The 27,002-nt window shown below is 44.4% G+C and overlaps 1 protein-coding gene across 2 annotated transcripts in view; it reads right to left on the bottom strand.

Moving 5' to 3' along the window:
• Positions 1 to 348: 348 nt before the first annotated feature.
• The window catches only part of AMOT (angiomotin), a 57,103-nt gene continuing 30,449 nt past the window's right edge, over positions 349 to 27,002 (bottom strand). For both annotated transcript variants that reach the window (XM_032227938.1, XM_032227937.1), the window contains exons 6-13: positions 23,993 to 24,085; positions 22,385 to 22,530; positions 12,568 to 12,717; positions 9,288 to 9,481; positions 8,042 to 8,164; positions 4,964 to 5,196; positions 3,662 to 3,889; positions 349 to 1,378 (exon numbers count right to left, since the gene is read on the bottom strand). In XM_032227938.1, the coding sequence (XP_032083829.1) occupies positions 1,278 to 1,378; positions 3,662 to 3,889; positions 4,964 to 5,196; positions 8,042 to 8,164; positions 9,288 to 9,481; positions 12,568 to 12,717; positions 22,385 to 22,530; positions 23,993 to 24,085 (1,268 nt within the window). In that variant the 3' untranslated portion in view covers positions 349 to 1,277. The remainder of the gene's footprint in view (positions 1,379 to 3,661; positions 3,890 to 4,963; positions 5,197 to 8,041; positions 8,165 to 9,287; positions 9,482 to 12,567; positions 12,718 to 22,384; positions 22,531 to 23,992; positions 24,086 to 27,002) is intronic.

Raw genomic sequence — 27,002 nt, 5'->3', positions numbered from 1 at the left:
CACCATCTTTTGAAGCTGTTGGCGCTTCCACGCACGCACGTGGCAAGTACAGCGCCTGTGTGACGCTCCGCAGAAGCAGCTGGAGCGTTGCAGAGGCTTGTGGAAGCGTCGTTTCCAGCTAAAACGCATATGCGCGCTGCACGCATGCATGTGAGTGACGCCAGGGCTGTTCTAACCATACCAGTTGGAACGGGATCCGGAACCCACCACTGACCCCAAGGTACAACATTTACTCACTTCCCAAATTATACTTGTGTGGCTGGAAGTGTGGGCTGGGGAACAGAAAATTATTACCTATATTTTATTTTATTTTATTGTGCAGAAAGGAGCATTTCAAAAAATTACAAGTGTTTTTGAGCCACCTTTTATTATTTCTGAAAATACTGACCCTGCTGTAAATATTGCCTCGAGTAAGGCACTAAATCATAATATACAAGGATTCAGAGATACAGTCAAACCATTTCGGAATGAAAAAGTGGAAAATGGAGCATAAAAAAAGAAAAGAAAAAAGAGAGAGGCCTTTTAGCCTGGTTTCACGAAGAATCCCCTCCTCTGGGACTGAAGCGGCTGTCCTCAGGCTTCCTCCTCCAAAACTGGACAGTGGACATTATTCCTTAGCATGACGCATGAAAATGACACCCCCTAAAACTTTGCAAGACATCTCATCAGACAAGACATGAACATTAAAGGAAAAAAAAATCTAAGTGCTGGCACGTTGTGAAAGTCTTTTTGTCTGGATTTTTTTTCTCAAGTTCTGGAATGTTTTACAAAAATGGGACATTCATATTAGAAGGAAAACATGGAGAGAAAGTTTCCCTTCACCTCTTGGAGGCTCAAAGATTTCGAGGAAACCAGAAACTTTGGAAAATTTAATACTCAAAACATGGCAGCACCATTGCCCGTCTTCTGCAGAAATGGTGGACTCGGGCTTGAAAAGGCATTATGGATATCTCAAGAGCTAACAAATTTCTCTTAAATACAAACTTTTTAAAAAATATTGTCATTTTAAAAATGTAGTGCATTTAAGACCTTGGTTTTACTTTCATCCAGCTGCTACCAGATCCAGTATTTTTTTTTTAAAAAAAGGTAAGGAAAACAATTCTTAATCTAATTTAATAATTTTGGAACAAAGTATAAGTTAAGCTGTTCATAACTTTGAGAGTAAAGTATATACACAAATAACAAAAAAAGGTTCCTTTATGAGATAGTAACTGTAATTTCTATCTTAAAAAAGTATCTGAAGAAATTATTCTTGCTATGTCTTCAGCATGTTCTTTTCAGATAAGATACTCCACCATTTCTGCATCTTTGAGGTCCTGCCCCAAATTCTGAGGTGGGTTTTTCCTTTCTAGGGTGCTGGAATGGAAAATGGAGCCATCTGCAGATAACAGAAGAAGAATGCAAAGTGTCACCATGATTAAACGTAAAAGGAATGGTGAGAAAAGTACTCTTGAAATCAACAGGCAAAACATTCATCATTTATCACCAGGTTTCACTGGCTGTCTATTGATCTAGCCAACCCTTTGAACATAAATGTCAATTGTTGGGAAGAGGTGGTCAAGATGGGTGTGGCTTTACTTGGACACCCTTAGTATGAGGTTCAATCAGAATAGAGAGTTGGAAGGGACCTTGGAGGTCTTCTAGCCCAACCCCCTGCTCAAGCAGGAAGCCCTGTACCATTTCAAATAGGTGGCTGTCCAGTCTTTTCTTAAAAATCTCCAGTGATGAAGCATCTACAACTTCTGAAGGCAAGCTGTTCCACTGGTTAATTGACCTCACTGCTACAAAGTTTCTCCTTAATTCCAGGTTGCTTCTCTCCTTGATTAGTTTCCATCCATTGTCTCTTGTCCTGCCTTCTGGTGCTTTGAAGAATAAGTTGACACCCTTTTCTTTGTGGCAGCCCCTCAAATACTGGAATACTCTTACCAAGTCACCCTTAGTCCTTTGTTTCTCTAGACTGGCCATACCCAATTCCTGCAACCATTCTTCATAGGTTTTTGTCTCCAGGTCTTTAATCGGCTGTTCTTCTTTGCACTTTTTCCAAAGTCTCAACACTTTTTTTGTAATGTGGTGACCAAAACTGGGTGCAGTACTCTAAGTGTGGCCTTACCAAGGCTTTATAAAGTGGTACCAATGCTTCATGTGATTTTGATTCTATGCCTCTATTTATACAACCCGGGATTGTATTCGCTTTTTTGGCTCTTGCCACACACAGCTGGCTACTGTTCACTAAGACTCCAAGGTCCCTCTCACAGTCACTGTTTTTGAGCCAGGTTCCTCCTAATTTGTACTTGTGCATTTGGTTTTTCCTGCCTAGGTGTAAAACCTTTTATTTTTCTCCACATTAAATTTCAGGTTGTTGGATAGGGCCCATTGTTCAAGTCTGTCAAGATCTTTTTGAATCCTGAGCTTTTCTTCTGGGGTATTGTCTATTCCTGACAGCTTGGTATCATCTGCAAATTTGATGAGTTCCCCTTCTATTCCCTCACCTAAGTCATTGGTTTGGCATGATCTTTTAACAAACCCGTGCTGGCTACTAATTATAACTTTCTTTTTCGCTAGATGTTCACAGATCTGTCTGCCCCCCCCCCCCCCCGTATCTTCCCAGGTATGACATTAGGCTGATCGGTTTGTAGTTTCATGGGTCTGTTCCCCCCACTCCTTTTTTGAAGATGGGAACCACATCAGCTCTTTTCCAATCCTCTGGTAGTTCCCTGGTGGTCCAGAATTTTTGAAAGATGTGGTTGCCACCAACAAAGAGGATGCAGGAGGTCGTGCAATGAGGGGGAGGGGGGGAGCTGACACTCTCGTGCTTGACCTCTTGGAAGGGCTTCAACACTAAAACAACAGGATTGACTGACTGACGCCTGAGGCTTGTGTGGCTCTTGCTCGCTCAGTCCTGCCAATTTTCTGTGGCTTTGTCAAAACCAGAAACCATGGCAGCTTCCAAAAGTCACATCCTCCAGTTGGAATGGAACTACAGGGACTTCTCATTATCTACTGTTTGAAGTTATGCCAGTGATGAGAGAGGAACTTTGCAATCCATCCTCACATTTATGATCTTCTTAGGTCCACAAAGTAAAGGAAAGCTGAAGTCCGATCGTAAACACAGATGCGCTTTGTCTTAGTGACCACTTTTGCTTAATGACCGAGTTGGTTGTCCCAATTTTGCTTGCCTAGGCGAAGATGACCTGCACAATTCCCAGACAACCAGGAAGGCCAAGAACTCTGGGGTCCCAATACATACGGGGGATCAGCAGTGCATGAGCGGCCAACTCTGTCATCACCTCAGTGCTCCTCTCACACTGGCATTTCTTGACCGAAAGTGTGAAGCTCAGATTCCCCGGAGGGAGGGGCTGCATTCCAGAGGACCAAGAGACAGGGAAGGGCAGAGAGTTTGGTCGGAAGAGGTTGGAGGCGGCTCCTCCCCCCATGAGTTTTCAGAGTCTGCCTCTAATGATGCAAGCCGTTAGCATTAGTTTGGCAAGGTCTACAGGCGAGGAACAATAACAATAGTGCTTAGAAAAAAACTCCATGCCCCCTTCTCTCTGTTTTTGGGCCTTAGGACCTAAACACAGAGAGGAGACGACACTGGCTGGTTTGCTTGACCTCTGCCGTGTCCAGTGCTGGAGACCCAACTGAGAGTAACACTCCTCCGTACCTGATTTGTCTGCCCCATAGGCCAGATTCATCATTGGGAGTCTTCCTGGCGTGGGGGGCGCAGGGGAGGTGGCAGGGGGCTTGCTCTGCTCACTGCCCCGGTCCGTCTGAGTACTGCAGTCCCGGCTGCCCGTTTTTGAGTGCACCGAGAGCAGCGGCGTGGAGGGAAGAACCGGTGAGGGTGTGGAAGGAATGGACTCCGAGCGGCATTCTGTTCCCAGCAGAACACCTGGCAGGGATAGAAGGGCAGGTGGTTACTTGGGAATTTGGCTCTGGCATGGGACGGGGCCTGGTTGCTGACTCTGCCCATTCAACCCTCCAGGGAACCCACTTTACCAAGCAAGCATGGGCAGGACTGGTTCACACACAACGCAGAAGCAGCTGCACCTCACGCCAAAGAGCCCCTGCCACAAGCAGGAAACTCACAGAGCCAGAACTGAGAAAGGAGGCAGGTTTGCACCTACTGGTTGTGTCAATTGCAACCTGCAAGCAGAGCTGAATTCCACATCGGCAACCTCTAAGGAGTCAGGTAGCCATCAAATGGGCTTTAATCCTCCTTTTTATCCTCAGAGTCTTTCAACTTATCTTTAACTTTCCAGATGCCAGAAGCCCCTTTCAAAATCTTTTAAAATTTTAAATCTTGCAAGTAGCATCATTAAAAATATTATGGGTAGTAGGAAAAAGATCAGTAGCAATATAGATGAGTTAGAGATTACACTGCTCTCTATGTAATTATATACACATAGATTTCCTTCTCCTTTTAGGCTTTTTTACTTGATTAACATTAAATAGACATTTATTGGAAAAAATTAGGTCTGTAAATTTGGAATGATTTACTCAATCTACATGGAACAAAATTTTGTGGCCAATAAAAGCAGGCAGGTCTTCCCTTTGGCTGCCAGAGGTCTGCATGCCCCAAATGGCAGATCTGACCATCTGGGGAGGATGTAACATTTCATAACAAATAATGTTAATGGAAGTTAGAAACTAAACATTTACTTAATAATGTGTTCAGCACATTTTTTTGTGATTGGTGATTTTAATTAAATTTCATTTATGCTCCAAGATCAAACATATTAGGAGATTGGTCTTTAAATAATAACAGAGTGAAGATACTGCGAGATTTAAAAGGCATGTAAAAATCATTTCTTTCTTTCTGGTTAAAAATTACTCTTCTGCTTCTATGGTTAACTTTTCCTCAGTAAAATGTGGAGCACTCCCTGTATAACTCTTGCAATTTCTACTTATTGATAATCTCCCACCCCCCTTTGGCTTGTCTATTCAAAGAAAATTAAGCAGTCACCTAAGCTGCCTTTCCAGCTCTTCTCCTCCCTCTTGTCCTCCAGGATGGGAGTGCTGCTGAGGGTGGAGGAGTGGGAGAGCAGGCCAGAGCCAGCGTTGGAGATGGAGATGAGGGACTTGGCTGGCCGCATGGAAGACAGCTGGTCAGTCTTGCTGGCCTCCTTCCGGGACCGCTGCTGAAGGACCTTGATCATGGCGTCCTTCTCAATGATCTGAGCATGAAGAGTCTTGATTCTGAGGGGGGAGAAAAGGACAGTCTGCTCATTTCAGCCACCCTCACCCCCTGTTTTTCAGACTACAGAACTGTGATGGTGAACCTATGGCATGGGTGCCACAGGTGGCACTCAGAGCCCTCTCTGTGGGCATGTGAGCCATCCCCCAGCTCAGCCCTACTGTGCATGTGCCTCCCACTGGCCATCTAATTTTTGGGTCCCTGCTGCGAATGCATGGGGGGGGGCGCATGCAGGAGATGCACGCGCATGTATGGGGAGCAGGGGGGTTGTGCACACATGCATGGGGGGCAGGTAAAGTGTGGGAGGTACAGCATTCCCCCTCCCCGCAGCCCATTTTTGGTCCCAGGAGGCTGCAGGGAGGCCTAGTAGCCCCAAAATGGGGTTCGGGGTTGGGGAGGTTGTGTGTGCATGCGCAGAGGGCAGGGTGTAGAGGGGTGTTGCACGCACACTGCATTATGGGTGCGGGCACGCTTTTGGCACCTGACGACAAAAAGATTAGCCATCACTGCTACAGATGTTCTTGCACAGATTCAGAAAACTGGGCCTGTTGAAGGCATGGGCTAGTTGGCAAGAGGCCTGAAGCCTTCCTTCCTGTGGTGCTCTAGGCCTCCAGCCTTGTTTCTCTAGACCAGGAAAGTTGCAGATTCAGAGGCCAACATCCAAATAGTGGAAAGAGGATGTGGAAGGCCCTGAATATGCTGCGTTGGTGTGCAAGCAACTGGACTTTCCAAAGAAACCCTGCCAAGCCACATTAGTCTCAACCCAACATTTCCAAAAGAGGAATTTAAGTAACTCTAGGAAAAACATCGAAAAGAGGGGATACCGAAACTAAACACTAATTCCACCTATAAAAAACAAGAAATTAATCCAACCCCTTTTTCTTTTTTATAATACTTTTTTTTCAACATTTTCGAAACATTAAAATCACAATTACACTTTTAGAGCTTTCTGTTATCGGTATTTCTTCTTTCTAATTTCGGGTTTTCAATTCTATAGCATATTGTCATATACATATTCCTCTGTTTCATGGTTTATTGTTTTTACTATATACATACATATATACATACATACATACATACATACATACAAACACACACACACACATATATATACAGTATTTGCATCTCTATTACTTTCTGAATATATACTATCTCCTTTTGTAATATTTTCTATGTATTCATTATGCATTGATTTTACATCTCTTTTCAAGCCAGTTATACCACTTATTCCATGTCTTGTTGTACTCTGTTTCCTCTCTGTCTCTTGGTTCCATCGTTAGTTTATCCACTTCCACGCATTCTAGCACCTTTTTTATGATCTCTGCATTTGGGAGAATTTTTTGTTTCCAATTTTGGTCAAATGAGATTCTGGCTGCAATAATTATATGGAGCATTATCTATTGAATATCTTTATTTATATTTCCTTTTATTATTCATAGAAGAAACAGCTCAGGCTTCATGTCAATTTTTGTTCTGTTAAAAAATCCATCCATTTTTTCGTGCAATTCTCCCCCCTCCTCTCTCGATTTCCCATTTGCAAACTTAAAGGCCCTGGATCCCTGTCAGAATGGAGGACCACACTGGTAATTTAGTTAAGGAGCAGAGATGTCAAAGATCTTCTTTCTCCTGATTGGGAGAGAAGTTACTTCATTGCTTTGCTTTATCTTTTGGGGGAAAATGGTAGAATGTGGGTGGCCAACATATTTCCCTGGCACAGGTATCCTGCCTTTCACCGTCTGAGTATTAAAACCAGGCAGGAGGAGTTCTTTGTCACTCATGTACGTGATGAAGACACTAAACGCCCACAATTTCCCAAGAGTGTGTACCATAGAGAGCAATGTAGGACAAGCGTCTCATTTTGAATGCTCTCTGGAAACAGGGCACCTCCAAAGAGCCTCTTCAAGGGGCTTAGCAGCTAGATAGGGTCATTGCAAGCGTAGGGCTGCCCTAAACCATTAAGGGCTTCCTAGGTCAATGCAGTCACCTTAATTGCGCTTGATAAGCAACTGGCCACTGATGTAGATCATTCACTTCTGGAATCCTAGCTCTTTCTACCTTTCGCTAGCTGCCGTATTTTTTGGAGTATAAGATTCACCTTTCCCCCACAAAAAAAGGTGAAAATCTGAGTGCGTCTTATACACTGAATATACCATTTTTGGCCTCCTGATACCCCACCCCCCTTCGCACAAATGGACATGCTCCTGGGGGCTAGGGAGGGCAAAATCAAGTAAAAAATGGGCCATTTTTGCTCATCCCCCCCCCCACCAGGAGCACTCTACAAGCCTCCCAAACCATTTGCATGCCCTTTCCTTTTTCGCAAAAAAATGAGGCAGGCAGAGGGTTTGAAAGGCCTGCAGAATGCACAAACTTTTTTTAAAAAATTACCTTTTCAAAATCGTGGTGTGTCTTATACTCCAGTGCATCTTATACTCCGAAAAATACTTTGTGTCAACTCCACTTTACTCTACTTTGTGTCAACTCCAACTTAGCCACTTTTCAAGAGTAGCCCATGGAGAACATCCTGTGGTGGAATGTGGTCTGGATTCCCAGGAGGGCGGGACTGCATCCCAGAGGACCAAGACAGTTAAAATAGTATGGATGGGAGGAAGAGGGTCAAGACACACACCCCCTCAGAGTTCACAGGGCACATCTTTAATGGGGCAAGTAGTTCCCTTAATTTGGCAAGATTTCTGTCTATAGGTGAGGAACATCTGCATCTTTCTTGGTTTTGGAAGCCTGACACTTCCTGAGCAGTCCAGAGCTTCATGGATATCTGGGTAATTCAAGATTTCTGGATTTCAGAGTTGCACTTCATGCAGAGCAGAAAAACGAAGCAGCTGCCCTTACCTGCCCTCCATGTCCAGACACCTCCGGTTAGCCAGAAGAATCTCTTCCTCTTCCTTCTGGATGCGAGCTTCCAGGGAAGTGTCATAGCTGGTATTGGGTGAAGGGCTGATTACAGTGGTGTCCCTGCAGAACAGTATTGGATAGAGAGTCAGGGATCCCTGCTTGGCTTTTAGACACAGAAGCTTCCCATTTACCAGGCAAGAAGGAACCCAACTTGTTCCATCATCAGATGATCTGCCAAATGCAGCTGGCTGAATAAGGCCATTTCACATGGGAGAACAGGGGAAAAATTAAATAATCCAATTCCCCCTGCAAAAGAAATCCCCGTATGCAGAACAAAAATAGTTTGTTAGATTCTGAGTTGCAAGAAAATAGGTGTGTTTTTACTTTAAAGATGATGTATGTGGCAAGGTATTTGGGTGATTACCGACTATAAGGCAGCTTCCCTAACATTTAAGGGTGACATGGATTTTCTAAACAAGCTAAATATATTTTTGAGGCTGCAAACAATGTTCCAGTAAGGAAGGCTGTTCCCCTTCCTGATGAACAGGCTCAGGTTTGATACAAATGCTGTTCAAAAGGTCCTACACAAACTCAACACTGCGGGTCCTGATAATATCCCTGGGCGAGTACTTAGGGAGGGTGCTGATCAGTTAGACACTGTTCTCACAGATATCTTTGATCTCTTTGCATCAGGCCATGTTTTCATCATGTTTTAAGACTGCCATCATTGTACTAGTGCACCAAAACATTGATATTCACATGCCTTAATGATTACTGTCCAGTTTCACTCACTTCCATTACGATGACGTGTTTGAGAGATTGGTAAAGGACTATATGGTTTCATTACAATTTGCCTATCAGAAGAACAGCTCTATAGAGGATGCCTCTTTTTGGAGGAAAAAAAAGAATAAGGATATATGTTTGAAAGGGGATATAAATTGGAGCCAGCATAATAAGTTATAGACTAGAAATGGGAAGGAAGAACTTGGGTAAACACTTTTGCTATTGCATGGTCAAAATATATTGTATTAATTGGAAACTGGATTTTCCCCAACTACCAATATTTCTTAATTCTCTTTGGGTTTGATCTGCCAGGGTGAAATTGGAAGTGTTGTTGGTTATGTGAGCATACCGCAAGCTGCACATTTCTCCTGTCACATTTTATATGGTGTCATATTTGCAATGGTGTCTCAATGTGTGTGTGTGTGTATGTTCGTCCGTCGGTACATGTGCGCACTCTTACCGGTGAGCAGCCACAGTGGCTGCCGCATCCAATGCGAACTGACGCATGACACTTTCTTCCAGATACTTCTGCTCCCACTTTGTCATGTCCGCCTCCAGAGCCAGAATCCGCTCCTCCTTTTCGCGCAAGAGCTCCATCAGGGCACCAGCGTTGTACTCGGAGGAGGCATTGGCTGTCTGAGAGGTTCCCTGGCGCTGGCAGGAAAAGGCAACAGAACAACAACATATGTGGTGGTGCTCCTTAGATAGTCAAGGTGGAGAGAGGGACGCACGAAAGATGCTGGACTGGGGGCCCTCCAAGGTCCCTCCCAGCAGTCTACCTTGAGCAGTGAGTGAGCAGTTTGTTCTCTCCACTTGGACAGAAAGGTGGGGATGACCACAGTGTGTCCCAGGTGGCAACTGTCTCATAACAGTCAAAACCCAACCCCCTGCCTGGTGACAAAGCATGAAAGGATGTCACATGTCAAAGCAGGAACAATATTCCTATATAGGGACTAGGGCCACACAGCACCTGTCACACCACAGATAAAGCAAAATGAAACAATCACAGTGAGATAGAAGAATGGAAAAAGGGGCCCCAATTTTGCAAGAGACTTTTGAAATCATGGGAGCTTTTCATTCTGGCATTTTGGAGATGAGATCGCAGGAAGTTCAAAAAGATTTGATTATCCTGCAAGTGGTAGAATTATTTTAACAATGTAAACATTTTAATTTTTACTGCACGTGGCACATGAATTTGGCACCCCCCCCCCCAGTTAAAGTAAAACTTCCAGACTGGCTCCTGGACTGGCTTTAAATGTAAAGGTAAAGGTTCCCCTCGCACATACATGCCAGTTGTTCCTGACTCTAGAGGGCGGTGGTCATCTTCGTTTCAAAGCCGAAGAGCCAGCACTGTCCAAGACATGGTCATGGGGCCAGCATGAATAAATGCAAAAGGCGCACAGAACGCTGTTACCTTCCCACCAAAGTGGTTCCTATTTTTCTATTTGCATTTTTTACGTGCTTTCGAACTGCTAGGTTGGCAAAAGCTGGGGCAAGTAACGGGAGCTCACGGGATTTGAACCAACGAACTGCTGACCAGTCTGATCAACAAGCTCAGAGTCTCAGCCCCTGAGCCACACACTCTTAGCTCCATTTAAAAGTGGGTTTCTTCTGCCTTATCTGGCAAGACTTTTTTCTTAACTTCCTACTCCAGTCTAGAACCCAGAGCATTGCTGGTGCTCCTCAATCCGTGTCGAGCCCCATTTAGCTTTCTGGTAATAGCCAAAATTATCTCAAGAGCCGGCACTTTCACATGGTTTTTCCAGTCTGAAGGGGAAAAAACTACAGCCCACGTTTGGTTTTTCATCTCTGTCTGAAAAAGAGCCCTTGACCAATCAGCTCCTCCCCTTAGGTGTCCCCAGACTGGACTAATGTATCACGCTCTACGTGGGGCTGTCCTGGAAGAGGTTTCGCTTGGTGCAAAATGCAGCAGGGAAGGCAGTTAGATGTGTCCCCAGAACAGAGCATGAGACACCTTTGCTCCACAAGCTGCAGGATTGCCAAGCAGCTTCTGGGTCCGGTTTGAAGTGCTGATATCGACCTTGAAATCCCTTCATGGCATGGGGTCAGTTTATATGAGGGAGCATCTCTCCCCAGTTCTCTCAGATCTGGCAGAGAGAGATCAGCTAGGGAATGGCATTTGGGGGTCCCAGGTGTTGTGGACCGCCAGCGGACCTGATGGCAGACTCAGACAGTGAGGAGGTTGGGGAGGAATGTGGGCCAGTCCTGGAGTCTTGGGAAAGCTCTGATGAGGGCTCTGTGTCGGAGGCAGGTGGGGGGGCAGGACCGTCCGACAGTTATCAGCTGCCTTCAGAATCGGATATCAATGGGGCAGAAGAACAGTTGGAGCCTGTTCCCAGTGTGCGCCTGCATAGAGTTGCCAGGAGAAGGGAACAGCTAAGGAACAAGGGTTGACTCGAGAGTAAGGCCACAGTGAATGGCCCCTCCCATAGGGAATAAAAGAGCGAAAGAGGAGTGGAGTTTGCAGGAGTTCAGTTCATTAGAGTGAAGATCTGACTTCTTGCCAAGTAATTGCTGCTACAGCATGGCGTTTGGAAGATATCAGCCTGGCAGCTCTCCAAGCCTGATAAAGCTGTAGTTGTGAAATCTCTCGAAAAACCGTTTGCCAGGACTTTGCTGGAGAGGAATTCCCTTTAACCCAAATAAAAGAGGTTTTATCGGGATGAGGAGTCTACTTCATGATCTTGGGAAGCCTGTCAGAACACTGGAAGACGTGCCTTCTCTGGGGTTGTGTCCTCATTACGGAACATCCTTCCCCCTGAAATCAGATTCCTCCCCTCACTTTGGACGTTATGGAAGGACGGACCTCAAGAACTGGCGGTGTGATTAGGCGGTGCTCCCAGGGAACCAGAGACATGTTCAGATGGCTCCGTTTGGAGGAGGTGGCCGCTTATGGTCCTGTCTTTGACTAGGGTAGTGATGGTGAACCTTTTTTGGCTTGCGTGCCAAAAGCGGGGGGGAACGCAGGGGGGTTGTGCGTGGGTATGCCACACCCATAATGCTTTGTGCACAACCCCAGCATGCATGCATGCACGACCAGCGCTCCCCCCCCTTTTTGGCGTGCTTTTTTCGCCCTCCCCAGGCTCCAGAGGCTTTATAGGAGCCTGGGGAGGGCAAAAACAGCCTCCTCTGCCCCCTGGAGGCGCTCCAGAGGCTTCAGGAGCTTCTCTGAAGCTCCAGGAGCGCAAAAAACTGGCCCTACGGGCAAACTGGAAGCGATTCCAGGTTGCTCATAGGGCTGGTTTTAGCTCTCCGGAGTATTCAGGGGCCTTCAGGAGGCTTCCCTGAACACTCCGGAGGGCTAAAACCGGCCCTACGAGCAACCCGGAGGTCACTTCTGGTTTGCTCATAGGGTCGTTTTTTGCCCTCCGGAGTCTTCAGAGAGGCCTCCTGAAGGCTCCAGAGGGATGGCCACTGACAGGGCAACGCTTCGTGTGTCCTGACAAATGGCTCCGCGTGCCACCTGTGACACGCGTGCCATAGGTTCGCCATCATGGGACTCGGGGGTTGAAGATTTGTTTATACTATTTATTTCTTAATTTAGATTGTTACATTTTTTATATTTGTGGCTTTATCCAATTGTGTGCCCACCAAGACTCACTTTGGGTGAAATGGGTGGCTGCATCAATTTGATTAATGAACAAATACTTCTGCCTATACTTTTCAGATGCTTCCCAAATCTTGCTGGAGTGGAGCAGAAGTTGCGAAAGTGCCTTTACCTGCTGCATGCGGAGCGATTCGAGTTCTCTTTCCAGCCGAGTCCTCAGCCGGTGCTCGAGCTGCTCCCGCTTCTCACAAGCAGCCTGTAACTGAACCAAAGCCTGCTGCATCTTCTCCACCTTCTCCACGTACACTTGCTTCTTCTTCAGCTGAAGCAAAGGAGGGAGACAAACAAGAGTAAGAGTTCAGTCACCCCATAAACTGGGCTGGTTGTCTAAGACTGAGGCCAGAGCTCAAGCATCGAATCTGGATGGTCTCCATATCTCCCTCTCCAGTTAAATCTGCAAAAAAAGAGCTCAAAGTGATACCCACCTTTGTTGCCAATCACACATCACAAAACAATTGGTCGGGTTCTAAAACCTGAGAGAGACACGTGATTCTTCTAAGCTGGCTTTTAAAAATTGTTCCATGCCTTTGGACAGAATCGAGCCTGTCTAAAGCAAACTACTGGTACAATGAAGCATAGGGAGGAGGAGATGTCTTCACCCTCTTTCTCTGACACAGGCTATCTAAATGTTGCTATCTGTTCAGTGGTGGGTTCGGGATCCCATTCCAACCAGTACAGTTGGAATGGGCCCAGGGGCGTCCACATAGATGCGCGCAGCACACGCATGCGTCTTAGCATCTCTGCGAGCCTCCGTGATGCTCCAGCTGCTCAGCAGAGTGTCGTGCAGGCACTGTACGCACCGTGCACGGAAGCCCCAAAAACTTAAAAGACTGGTAAGGAGCTTGGGCAGGCAGGTGGGCCCTCCGGAGCACCGTACCGGAACAGTATCCGGTGCTCTGGGCAGGCTCTGGTATGCCCGTACCGGGGCATACCACCTGCAACCCACCACTGTGCCTGTTGCTCCTTTGGGACTCATCCCTTCCCGCCTGGGAATCCAGCTACATTCTGCCACCAAGGGTACTTTGAGAGTCTTTCTAATTTATTTTAATTGACACTGACAGACACCAATGAGACAACTAAAAAAAGAGAGCTATTCAACAAACAAGATCGTTAAAATGCATATTTGAGTACAACGTACTACAACCTACGAAATATTTACCTTAATAAAGTTAGGTGAGGAACATTATACATCATGAGCACATTTGAAAGAGCTGTGCTTTATTCAGTTCTTAATATGCATGTTAATTTTTCCATAACCATGGAAATGTGCTTAATGAGCTTTAATGGCAAGGGATGGGGAAGAATCAGATTTCCAAAACTAGATGGGAGTGATGGGTGATTTAGATACAGTAAGGTGCCTATGTGCTTGTTGAGAAATGCTGGCCAAACCAATTTGTGCCATATTATCCTCCAAGGAGAGAGCATCTCCTGCTTGCTCGTTAAAACGCTAGGAAATTACTCCCTAGCCAAAATGCAGGGCTGGAGAAAGCAATTTAAAAATAAGCCAGCAATTTCTGTCATTATGGATGCACAACCCTTTCTCAACTGAGGGTACTGAACTACACTGGTCCATGGAAAGTTTTCTACAAACTTCCTAAAATTATGCAATCTGCACATGATGCATTGGGTGCGGGGGAAGGGGAGTGAGTGGGAGGACTGGATCTCATTTCTGGGTGGCAGGCACAGGGACATAAGATAAGATCCAAAGCATCACTTGCCTTGACCAAGAACTGCCTGTTCAGGGTAGAGTTATGTTCTTCCAGCCACTGTGAGCAATTCAGCTACCGTATTTTTCAGCAAATAGGAGGCACCAAGTATAAGGCACACCGGAGTATAAAACACACCAAGATTTTGGAGAAGCAAATTTTAAAAAAAAGTTTTTGCACTCTGCAGACCTCCCAAAAACGGCCTGGTTTTTTTTCCCCCCCCAAAAAAGAGGGAATACATAGCCTTTAGGAGGCTTAAAAAGTGCTCCTGGGAGCTGGGGGAAACGGGCAAAAAATGGCCCATTTTTTGCTCATTTATGCCCTCCCCAGCCCCCAGGAGCACTTTTCAGGCCCCCTAAAGGCTATGCACATCCATTTTTGCAAAGGGGGTGGGGTTTTGGGAGGCCAAAAATCCTGTATTCAGTGTACAAGATGCATCCAGATTTTCACCTTCTTTTTGGGGGGGAAATATGGCACTTCAAAATCTACCCAGAATTTGAACCTCCAACCGATCCCAACCTAGTAAAGGAAGCAGCAAACTACATGTAGTCCTCAACTTACAACAATTTGTTTAGTGACTGTTCATAGTTACAACAGTGTTGAAAAAAAGTGACTTGTGACTGGTTCTCGTACTTACAACTGTCACTTCATCCTCATAGTAACATGATCAAAATGTGGAAGCTTGTCAACAGGCATGTACTTATGACAGATGAAGAATGGGTTGTCGTTTGCAACCTTCCCAGTCAGCTTCTGACAAAAAGGTCAATGGGAGAACCTGGCTTTGCTTAATGACTTTGGTGATTCACTTAACAACCATGGCAAAAGAGGTCATAAAATGAGATGTGATTCACTTAACAACTGCCTTGCTTGGCAATGGATATTCTGCTCCCAACTGTGGCCGTAGGTCATCTACCCGTATTCCTTGTGGGTGCCAAATCACCTCAGGCACTCAAGATGCCTGAAATCATTTTTTTATTTTTTTATTTTTTACAAAATGACCTAGATTTGTGCCAAATGTGAGACTGGCCTCTCACATTTAACTTCAGGCTTTTAATTTGACATCTTGTGAGATTCTAGAAGACAGCTATTGAACCTCATACCAGATTTCTGGCCCAAACGGCAGTTATCTTGGGGAAGGAATCCCCTCATTAAAATTAGCACCTTTTATAAGGAAAACTTATACAAGTTGTTGTATAGGTGGCACATCCCACGCACAAGATTAGCAAAAATTAACAAAAACTGATCGCCATGATGTTGGAAATGTAATGCGGCACTAGAGACCTTCTAGCATATGTGGTGGAAACACACGAAAGTTAGGGCTTTTTGGCACCAGAGAAGAAAGTATTTGGAAAAGATGCTAACTCAAAAGATGGAGTTGAGGCCAGAATTATTTCTACTAGGGATCACAAAAGAAAAACATGGCAAAGGTGGGCTAGATTTAATGCTGCATATTTTAACGGCAGCAAGACTGGTTTTTGCACAAAAATGGAAAAATAAGGAGACTCCCTCGGAACAAGAAATAAATAAAATACTGACGTGCGCAGAAATGGAGAGACTGACTCTAGAGCTCAAAGACAAGGGTGAGACGGAATACCACGAAATCTGGGACAAATGGTACGGATGGTTAGAAATGAGGGGAAAAGGCCGGGACAGAAAAACACTGAGAAGTTAAGAATTGGAAAATATGGTATTAAGAATGTGTGATAGGTAGGAATCGGATATGTATTTGTATGGTTAGCAATTATATAAAAGAAAGGATCAACAGACAGGTAATCTGACTGACTACATACACCTATGTAATGGATGTAAAATATAATTGTTGTAAGATCCAATCATTCTATGGAAATGTTTATGACAGAAATGTCGCACTATGTCCAATGTTTTTAATGCTTATCTAATAAAAAGCTTTTAATTAAAAAAAAATTAGCACAGCCGTGACCCCTTTTTCCAGGCACAAAAGAAGTTGTGCTGCCTTGAGGTACTACAGGAGGGGCAGCTGCTTGCACGAGTCCCACCGCGTGTCTTCCAAATCAGTTGGCAGTCAGGGAGGCCCATGAAATGATAACAGAGGAGACTCCCCTGAGCACGAGATGGCCGAATGCCTCTCTGAGGTGATGACGTCCAAAGTTAAACAATACAAGAGCCCAGTAAAAGGGTTTTTAAAAGGGGCCTGGAAAAGATTAGGGAAGCTGAGGAGAGCCAAGAGAGGAAGGAAAGCCCAAGTTACAGGATAGAAGGAAGCCAGAGGCCTCTGCCGAAAAACAGCTTAGCTAAGCACCATCTCCCTCGCCAAATGGAGCCAAACATTCCCAACAATTACCAGCTCAGGAATGTACAAATAAATAAACAAGCTTTGACCAAACTTAACACCTGCTTAATACCTGCGATCAGTTTAACCACAGATCTCTGAAAGTTCATTTTTTCATTTTCAATTTGTCTGGCAGTTTGGGATTACACGACAAATTCAAGACAGGGTTGATGGTTTTAACGTTTGGCCAGTTTGGTGCGCCCCAAATTTTTGTGTGCGCACACTTGCTTCACTCGCATGCATGCCAGAAGTGCGCTCCACGCAAGTGCACATTTCCATGTAAATAGGTCTGCACAGGCACAAAACGCTAAAAAATGAAAAAAGAAATAAATGTATGCAATGAAAATTATTCTGCATATGTGCAGAACCAAAAATTAAGATGGTGCCGCTATAGGAGAACCCATTCAGGGTCATGGCAGATCTGTGTCACTGCTGGATCCAGCGACCCAGGCCTCCAAACCACTACCATTTGGCCAAACTGGTCCGAACCCACGTCTGATTGCCAGGAAGAAGGGAAATTGGTGCCTTCGCCTCTGGCAGAGTTTCCATGCAAAACACAATTAAAAGGACAGCAAACCATACTTCCATGCTGGATGCCATCTCATCTGCCAGAGATGACAGCGGGACAGTTGTCTCCCTTCCAAAATGTCTTCATTTCTAAGCAGCTGTGAACAACCCCGTCTTTTCCCCCAAAGGGAGCTCTTAATGACTGGCTGCTCAGTGTGGGAAGGCAATAGCGGCTGCAGGAGTCAAGCCCTGCAGGATCTTACTCCCACAGAAAACCTGGCCTATCCTGCAACTACACCGAAATATGGTATCAACTTTGCCAAAATCGACATGGATACAGCTGAGAGTGATGGAAATAGCCACCCAAATCTGGGCTCTTCTATGTCAGAGATTCTCAATAAAGAACAGTCACATATAAGGGAAGACAAGGTCTTCAGGTCACTAGGACAGAATTCTCTGTTCTGATCTAGGCTTCCTGAGAAAGCATAAATCACAATCTTAATCCCCAAAACCCTCTTTTATTTATATGGCTATGAATTATGGTCATTAACAGTCTCACAGTCTTTCAGGAGTATGTTGATAAACACCCACCTTATCTCCCTTGAAACACTGCCAGAGACCTAATTGCCAAATGCAGAGCAAGGCCAAACTTAGCAGCGAGTCAAACAGAACTTTTCAAAGCTGGAACTGACCAGATGAACTAATTGCTTCCTGCAAAAGCTCACATCCCGTTAGCTCCTCTTTTATGTCTTATGGGAGGGACAATAATCTCCAAGCCTTACTCCCCAGTTGACCCTGTTTTCTTAATTGTTCTTGCCTTCTGACAGCTCTGCACATGCGCATACTGGGAACAGGCTCCTGCTGTTGTTCTGCCTTGCTGATCTCGGACTCCGGAGGCTTCAAAGGCAGCACATAACTACCAGATGTCCTTGGCTCTCTCTTTGCTTCTGATGCAGAGCCTTGCCCAGACTCCAGGACTGGCCCATGTTCCTCCCTAACCTCCTCACTGTCTGACTCTGCTGCCAGCTCCACAGGCTGCTGCCAAACCACAACATTCTCATGAGCTACCTGTCGTGCTCTTGGTATTGTAGTGGCCTGGCCTCCAATCTGACGACTCCCCTCTTTAAGGGAAGCTCAGTGTAGTATAGAATCTGCTTAGCCAGCAGAAAATTCCAGGAGGCTGCGAGCCATAAATCAAGGAAGCTAAGAACTTTGCCTACTTTTCCTTTGCAGATGCAAGCTAACAAATTCAGGGAGTTAACAGGAAGTTTTTTAGCTGGACAGCCAAGTGGGAGGAGTGGGCTCGCAAGAGCCTCACATGAACCCTGTGTGAAAAACCAACTCTCAGGTCCATTTGGACCAGAACCCCCCTAGAAGGGGGGGCAAAGAGGACAGCGTCTCATCAGACCCAGGGGGAGGCAACAGATCCCTCGCAGGTTGGAGATTTGTCTTTTGAATCGGAGTCGGGGTGACAGCCTATAAATATGTCTGACAAGATGCTGAAGTTCTTGTCAAAGCAAAAGGAACAGGAGGGTTCAGAAGAGATGAAAGGCCGGTAAGATAATTTATCTATCCCACAGCCATAAATCAAACCTGGAAAAGGCAAAGAAATCTTGAGAACATAAATAATATTGATGGTCATTGATGGACTTTTCCAAAAAGAAAGAAAGAAAGAAAGAAAGAAAGAAAGAAAGAAAGAAAGAAAGAAAGAAAGAAAGAAAGAAAGAAAGAAAGAAAGAAAGAAAGAAAGAAAGGAAGGAAGGGTAAAACACCTGCCCCCCCCCAAGTTATTTACTTGGAACAAATTCAAGGAGAGGAATGACAAACGGATTCATGTTGCAAAGATCAAGGGACCAGCGACTAGATGGGTTCCTAAGAAACTCCATGAATAAAGAGAGGAAAAGAGATGGCCCACCTGGGCTCTGGTGGCTCCTTCTTATGAGGAGACAGTGATTTTTCCATCAGTTTGAATGACAAGAAATGACAGCTTCAGCCATCTTACTTACAATCATGGCAGAACTATTTAAAGCAGGGGTCCACAAACCTGGCAACTTTAAGACTTGTGGACTTTAACTTCCAGAATTGGGAGTTGAAGTCCACAAGTCTTAAAGTTGCCAAGTTTGAAGACCTCTGCTTTAAAGGCATCAAGCTCCCCAATCTCGCTTTCTAATCACTTTCAAGAATTCCCTTTTAAGCATTTTAAAGCTATTAAAGAGTTCTTCAGAAGGACAGGTCTTCATCAGGCAAATTTTTCTTCTACTCCGAAAAGAAAAAAAGGCTAATTGTATATAGCAGTAGACTTATATACTGCTTCATAGGGCTTTCAGCCCTCTCTAAGCGGTTTACAGAGAGTCAGCATATTGCCCCCAACAATCCGGGTCCTCATTTTACCCACCTCAGAAGGATGGAAGGCTGAGTCAACCCTGAGCCGGTGAGATTTGAACCGCTGAACTGCTGATCTAGCAGTAGCCTGCAGTGCTGCATTTAACCACTGCGCCACCTCGGCTCCTTATATTAAGGAACATGAAGAATTTGAAATAAACAGCAAAAAGCTGACTGAGATTTTGATCTAGGTAAGTTATAAATGGGTTAAGAGTCCAAATAAATTAGGACTACTATAAGATTTTGGAATTAACTATAAAAAATAAAGAGTTTCCTGTGGGAAAGGCACTTATTTTGGCTAACCTGACTACTGCAAGTCATAACAAAAATAAGTGATGATTTTAAAACAGGACACTAGAAGGGACTAAATATTTTAAGCAGAAGAAAAAAAATACAACCCTGGGCTTGATGCCAGTCAATATCTAGACTTGGCGCAAAATGACGCAAAATGTCATAACTTCAAAAATGATCTATTAAATATGATCTTTGAATAATGGTGCCAAAAATTAGTAACATAATATCAACACTGTCAGCAATGATGTCTGCTTCTATCAACAAACTAAATGTAAAATACATTAACGAAGGAATGACAGATGTGGAACAAGTTTTATCTGACAAGACAGAGAAAGTACCAAAAGTGGAACTATAAATGAAAGCCCCAGAGAAAGATGGTAGTCCTTGACTTATGATCACAATTGAGCCCAACATTTCTATTGCAAAGCAAGGCAGTTAAGTGGGTTTTCCCCCATTTAAGACTTTTCTCGCCATAGATGTTAGGTGAAACACTTAACACTTAAATTAATAACAAGGTTGTTAAAAGTGATTCTGGTATCCCCATTGACTTTGCTTGTCAGAAGGTTGCAAAAGTTGATCACATGACTTTGGGATACGGCAACTGTCATAAAAACATACCAACTGACAACTGTCCAAATTTTGATGACACGACACAGGGATGCTACAATTTTCATAAGTAAGAAAAATAGTCACAAGTAACTTTTTCAGTGCCATTGTAACTATAAACAGTCATTAAATAATGGTTGGAAGTCAAAGACCTTGTACTAGATATACAAAAGAAACTGACTATAGTTTTAAAAATGAAATGGAAAATACAAATGATAAACCAAGAGAATGACCTGGAAAATATGTTCTTATTAGATGTACAAAAGATACTTTGTTGAAGAAATCTGGGCAATGGGGTAAAGAAGAATTGAGGAGAAATTAAATCCCACAACAATATTTGAATGAATTAAAGGTTAAGATTGTTAGAAGTGAAAGCAAGGAATATAAATTTGGTTTATGTGATCAAGATAAAATAAAATATGTTATTTTTGGCTATTCTTTTTTGGCTGTCTGTTGATGCCAGGATTGCAAAGATGATGCTTTATGAAAAGATAATTTTTGTAGCCTTAGAGGGGATGAAGAGTCAGCAAACTAAACATTTTAAGTATCTTATAAATGAGGCAGGCAGAAAGGAACAAACAGCATTTTTCACTGTTTAAAGAAGTGGGAGCTTTAGTTAATGGAAGGCTTTTGTGTTCCTTGTCTTAAATCACCCATGTAAATACGGTAATCTTGCAAAACAAGGGTATAAGAAGACATCAACTAAGAATGAGAAGTGTAGGACAATCCAAAGGTTAACACTAGAAGGGAATGAAAGCTGAATGAAAGGCAGAGACACAGTACAGAAATAGCATTTGGAAATTCTGAGTTAGTATAACTAGAGTTCTTTGTAGTAGGGGTAAGTATTGTGTACTAGCAAAAGTATAACCTGTTACTGCCTTAACCAACCACTGAGAGCTTCACTGCTATCCACAGACCTCTCAAATTTCTAGAGGTCTGGCAAATGAAGTTTGTAGCTCTCATGGCAGTAAAATATAAATACCTAGGACTGCAGGATACATACATGTTTGCGGGAAACTCAACTCATACAGGATCTTACTAGAACCACATGCTTGCAGTTTATGCCTCTCCAATCTGCCTCAAAGTCAGTTCTGAGACCACCAGATATAAGATTACCAGTGTGTCTGTATTAGTAATGGTACTTTAATGTCAAATTACAAATATAGATTTGTACATCAGGTGGGTCTCTCTTCAGCAAAGAAAACCCAAGAGGATTCTCATGCAAGATTTCAGAGGAATAAGCCAATACTTTCACCTAAGCTTTTTCTCTAATGAAAATTATTCTTTTGTGCCAGAAAGACCCTTATGGCACTGCTAAGGAGGAGAAAGAGAAATCACAGAACACCAAGAAAACTGACATAGAAGACTTGCAACAGATCATTATCAGGAGATGACAATATAGTCCCTATCAACTGAAAACTGGATCTTTCTATGTTCATCGGCCCTGCACTTTCTGCAGCCAAGAATGTGGAAAATGTTCCCATTCTTAAAATGGAAAAACAGTACTAAATTATTTTATGGCTTTGGGGAAAGCAAAGCACGCAGCCCTTCCTTGCCAAAACATTCTGCAATTTTTTTTCTTCCTTACTGAATTGGGTTTCAGGTATTCTCCGCTATCATTTGCTTTTAGAATAGAATAGAGCTGGAAGGGACCTTGGAGGTTTTCTAGTCCAGCCCCTTGCTCAAGCAGGAGAACCATGTCCTACACTATTTCAGACAAGTGACTGCCCAGTCTCTTCTTAAAAACCTCCAGTGATGGAGCACTCACAACTTCTGGAATCAAGCTGTTCCACTGGTTAACTGTCCTCACTGTTAGGAAGTTTCTACTTAATTCCAGATGCTTTTTTAAAAAAAAATCTTGAACCTGAAAGTGTCTCTGGATGCTTGCAACACATGGATTAATCCTGCAATTTCAGGTAGGCCACCGGTGTTCTTCTTACTATTAAGACAGTGTTTCTCCAATTTGACAGCTTGAAGATACTTCCAACTCCCCAAATTCCTCAGTCAGCAAGGGGATTGAAGTTCATACATTTTCAGGTCGCTAACATTGAGAAACACTGTATTAAGGATTCAGTCAAAACGTAACATACTCAAATGATATCCAAGAGCAAAATGAGAAGACTTACTTCTTCCTCCAGCTTCACCACCTTGGCCTGTGCATTGTTTAATGCCTGGTCCCGGATCTCAATGTGCCTCCGTTGCTCCTCATTAGTTGAGCGAAACCCTGCTAGCTCCACTTCCAGTTTCTCCTTTTCCCTTTGGGTTTCTTTATCTGTGCAGGTAAAATAGAAAGGGGGGGGGGAAATACAGCTTTGAGAGTTTCTGGGGGGCAGAGCTCCAAGGGTGAGCTATTAGCTTTGTGGATGGAGGGAAATGGATTTCAAGCACATTTTTCAAAGAATTACGATGACACTCTTGTTGTTATAGGATGGCAGGTATTGCATTTTCTTCATAATTTCCAAAATTATGTTTTGGAAATTAAGCAGTAGTAGCAGTAGTAAACAAAGGATATGTGTGTGTGTGTGTGTGTGTGTGTGTGTGTGTGTGTGTGTGTGTGTGTTTGCACAGTGCACGTATGTATGCATGATTTGGGAGTTCTCTTATTTCAGGAAATCCTGTTTGTCAGAATCAAGGAGGACACCAAAACAAGAATTCTTTCCTTCTGATGCTATCCAGCAGCTGATGGTAGAGGGTCCCTGATGCTCCATTCTCAATGAAACTCTCACAGCTGCCATTGCTGACCTTGCCACCAAGAACTAAAACCACAGAACTGCCAGGAAGAGTCTGTGGTTGCATCTTGGCAGAAATGGAAGATTACCTGATCTAGTTCTAGACAAGTTCATTCAATTCCACTTCCAACAACTGGGATACATGAACAACGCTTCAACATTATAGGGAAGAGCGAAGCAAAGGCTGTTGGGAGACTTTTGTCTTCCCCCACTGTCCATTGTGCGCAATGACCTCAACCAGCACCCCTCCAGAGTTATGCCCTTTTATCCAGGCAGGCAGAGGGACAACAGAACCACCTGGGAAGCAGAAGTTCCTCCTAGGCTGGGACACACACAGAGGCTTCCTCAGATCCCTTGTGCGAGCATTCTTCTTTAAGGTCTGGGAGCAGTGAAAGTCACTCCAAAAAACGAGGCAAGTCCCTTTCTTAGTTTTGCTGAGATTGCTAAGATCCATTAGTGACTCTTCCCATGTACTTGGCAGGGTGGTGCAGGGTGGTGCTCACCAAGTCCCCCAGCATTCAGAGCAGGAGACTAATGTCTCCTGTCTTGAAAGTCGCCCCCGCATCTCGCATCCGCAAAGGAAGTGGTTTATGTCATGTTGAGGTTGAAAATATTTTGCCCAGGTTAAGGTTAAGAGACACAAGGGTTTTAGCTGTATATTGACCATTCTAAAAAAAAAATGGTTTTAGCCCAACAAGTGAACCTCAGCATGAGGAAGGGAAAAAGGTTGGGTCCAAACAGTCTGTGTTTCTCCAATGTAACTGGCCTTCCCCTCCAGGCAGCTGAATACAAACAACCACACAGCAGAGCAGAAATGGCAACTGAAATGCCTAAGTGAACTTGAGGATGAGTTCTGTTACTCGCAGGAGACCAAGAGTGGTTGTTCTTGGCTCTCTCCAACTTCTCTTGGGCATTTCTCAAGGTTGCTTTCTTCTGCTTTCAGCACTTTGCAAAACAATTAACCACATCTATTAACCACAGCTACAGGAAATGTGATGGACTCACTTTGTGCAAAGAGCTGGGAGATGGTTTTCCTGTTATCCTCTGTGCCTTCAAATTCTTTCTCAGCAAGCTGCTTATTGGCAGTATCCATACGGTCTGCAAAAGGAAGAAGAAGCACAGGGGTCATGGAACGGTTAGGGCTGATGAATTAACTGTTCAGAGTCTATCCCACATGTGTACCATTCCTCCTGCCACCTTGCACAACTGTCTAGTGAGACGGGCTGGACTGAGAGAAAGAAAATGACTGCAGCCCAAGGCAGCCAGTGAACTTCCATGGCTGAAAGGGAAGTGGAACATGGGCGTTTCTGATTGCCCTGGACTTGCTAATCTATAACCCAGAGGCTCTATGGAAAGCTATCTAAGTAGTTAGCCTTCCTTGCCATTCAACAGGGGAGACATTACTACTTAATCTACTTCTTAATCTTTATTGAAAGGACCCTTCAGTGCAGAAAATTTTCAAAATCATGTCCAATCAATTTAATTTACTACACGTCGACTCCATTCAAGGTGTAGAGACATATCAGCAACGATCAAGAGAACTGGGAAGCACCAGAGCTAAATTTCACATATTGTTGCAAAAGGTCTGTTGCAGAGGTGGGATTCAGCAGGTTCTGACCGGTTCTGGAGACCAGTTCTGGAGAACCGGTAGCAGAAATTTTGAGTAGTTCGGAGAACCAGCAAATGCCACCTCTGGCTGGTCCCGCCCCCATCTATTCTCTGCCTTCCGAGTCCCACATATTGTTGCAAAGGATCTGAATACTTATGCCAATGTGATATTTGCTTTGTCTTTTTAATAAATTTACAGACATTTCTAAAATTCTGTTTTAACTTTGTCACTACGGGATACTGAATTTAGATTAATGAGAAAGGAACTAATTTCACCAACTGTAGAATCAGGCTGCAGTGTAACAAAATGGACAAAAGTAAGTGTGTGTGTGTGTGTGTGTGTGTGTTTCTGACTACTTTCTGAATGCCCTGTATGTGCAGAGTCACTGGCAGCCGTGTGCCATAAAAGAGACCATGTGCTTCTAACTATGTGACCTACTATTCTGACTGAGGCTTCCCAAGAGCATGAAACAAACTCCTGGTACCAAGTTGTATTAACTGTATTAATTCACTGTGAGTTTTGCTCATTCACATCCATCAAAGTCTTTTGAGGGAGGATTTACAGTCACAGACCTTATCTGGTTTGGAGAGCTGCCAGGCCGAGATTTGCAGAACTTGGCAAGGAGTCTCGGAGGGTCACGGGCCAACAGATTGTCTCCTGCAAACTCCACTTCCCTTTTGCTCCTTTTTTATTTCCTCTGTGGCCTTACTCCCAAGTCAACCCCTGTTCTTTAGCTGTTCCCTTTGTCTGGCAACTCTGCGCATGCGCACACTGGAAACAGGCTCCAGCTGTTCGTCTGCCTCACTGATGTTTGACTCCAAAGGCAGCTGATAACTGGCATACAGCTCTGGCCCCCTCTCTGTCTCTGACACAGAGCCCTCGTCAGAGCTTTCTCCAGACTCCAGGACTGGCCCAGGTTCCTCCCTAACCTCCTCGATGTCCGACTGCTGCCAGCTCCACTGGCTCCTGGTGGGCCACAATACCTACTTACCAGTGGTGGGATTCAAATAATTTACCAACCGTTCTCTGTCCTAATGACTAGGTGGGTAGGCAGGGCTTAGTGGTCATGTGACCGTGTGGGCGTGGCCAACTCAATATTAGTCAGGTCGATGGGCACTTTGCCTTAGCTGTTACAATGTCATAGGGGTTAACCGGAGAGGCAGTTTCTGTAAGCAGGGCAATAAAGATTAAGCTAAAAACAACACCAGAATGTTTCCTTCCTGCCTTCCTTACAGGGTTAGCCCTGTAAACCGGAAAAAAACCAAAAGAAGATTTCTTCCAACAACCGGTTCTCTGAAACTCTTAGAAAGTTAAGAACTGGTTCTCCCGGATAGGTGCGAACTGACTGCTACTTACTGTCTAGGCTGCTCTGCACCCTACCGAGCTTCACCTGCCTAAAGTTATGAAGGGATACCTTGCTCACTTTTGATACCTCCAGGTGGGTTGAGATTGCAGTTGAGGGAACTGTGTTTAGCTTCTCTGTGTGGAAAGTGGAGGCTGGAATGGCCTCCCTTCCCTTCCCTTTGCTATCAGGGCTTTGTAACAAGAAGTGCGGAGACAGGAAAGAGAAAGTATATAATAATCCCTGAAGACTTCCTTGTGAAGGGAACATGCTGCACCTACTTTGGCTAGCAGGGGTCACTGTTGCTAAACTTTACCTATCTGCTACCTAAATGCAAAACACGTGATTGTCTCGGTGCCTTGAATGTAGGACAAGCAGTTGTAACCGAAAGAATAATGTACAACTCTAGTCCTAGTCCAGAATCTTTAATTAACGATGTCACCCCAGCTCTCACACACGAGACACACGGTGTCCTCAGATGGGGTGACCCATCTGTGAATCCTTTAAGGGACGGCTGCTGAATCCTATTCCAGCCTATTCCAAAAGGCCCAGCTATGTACTTTGTTCCCATGGTGGTGACCCAAATGCTTTGGGAAGTCCATCAACGGGATGGAAGGGCAAAAGAATCAGCAAGTCCTTCCTTCTGTCTTGCAGAAAAGGTGGCCATCTTGGCAAATGGCTTCTGGCAGCCTTTGCCCCTCCCATGAATCCTTTTGATCCTCTTTCCACAAGTCGTTAACCTTTGCTGCACCATGAGATACCCAATGTCATCCTCTGTGCAAGAAGCATCACCCCATTCCCTCCATCTGCCACCCCTAATTCTGCATCTGACCTGTACCTTATATACCCCTCCACTCTGGGGACAAAATCCTGGAATGGACTTCATCCCTTTCCTTTGAAATTTAGAACATAGAATTATACGGTTGGACGTAACTTTGGAGGTCTTCTAGCCCAACTACCTGCTGAAGGCAGGAGACCTTACGCCATCCTGGTCAACTGGTTGTCCAATCTGAAAGCCTCCAGTGGTGGAGCACCCACAAATATGGGAGGCAAGCATTGGTTAA

Source organism: Thamnophis elegans, chromosome 12 (genome assembly GCF_009769535.1).
Source record: "Thamnophis elegans isolate rThaEle1 chromosome 12, rThaEle1.pri, whole genome shotgun sequence".
Lineage (NCBI taxonomy): Eukaryota > Metazoa > Chordata > Lepidosauria > Squamata > Colubridae > Thamnophis > Thamnophis elegans.
This window is presented reverse-complemented; position numbering and strand designations above follow the sequence as displayed.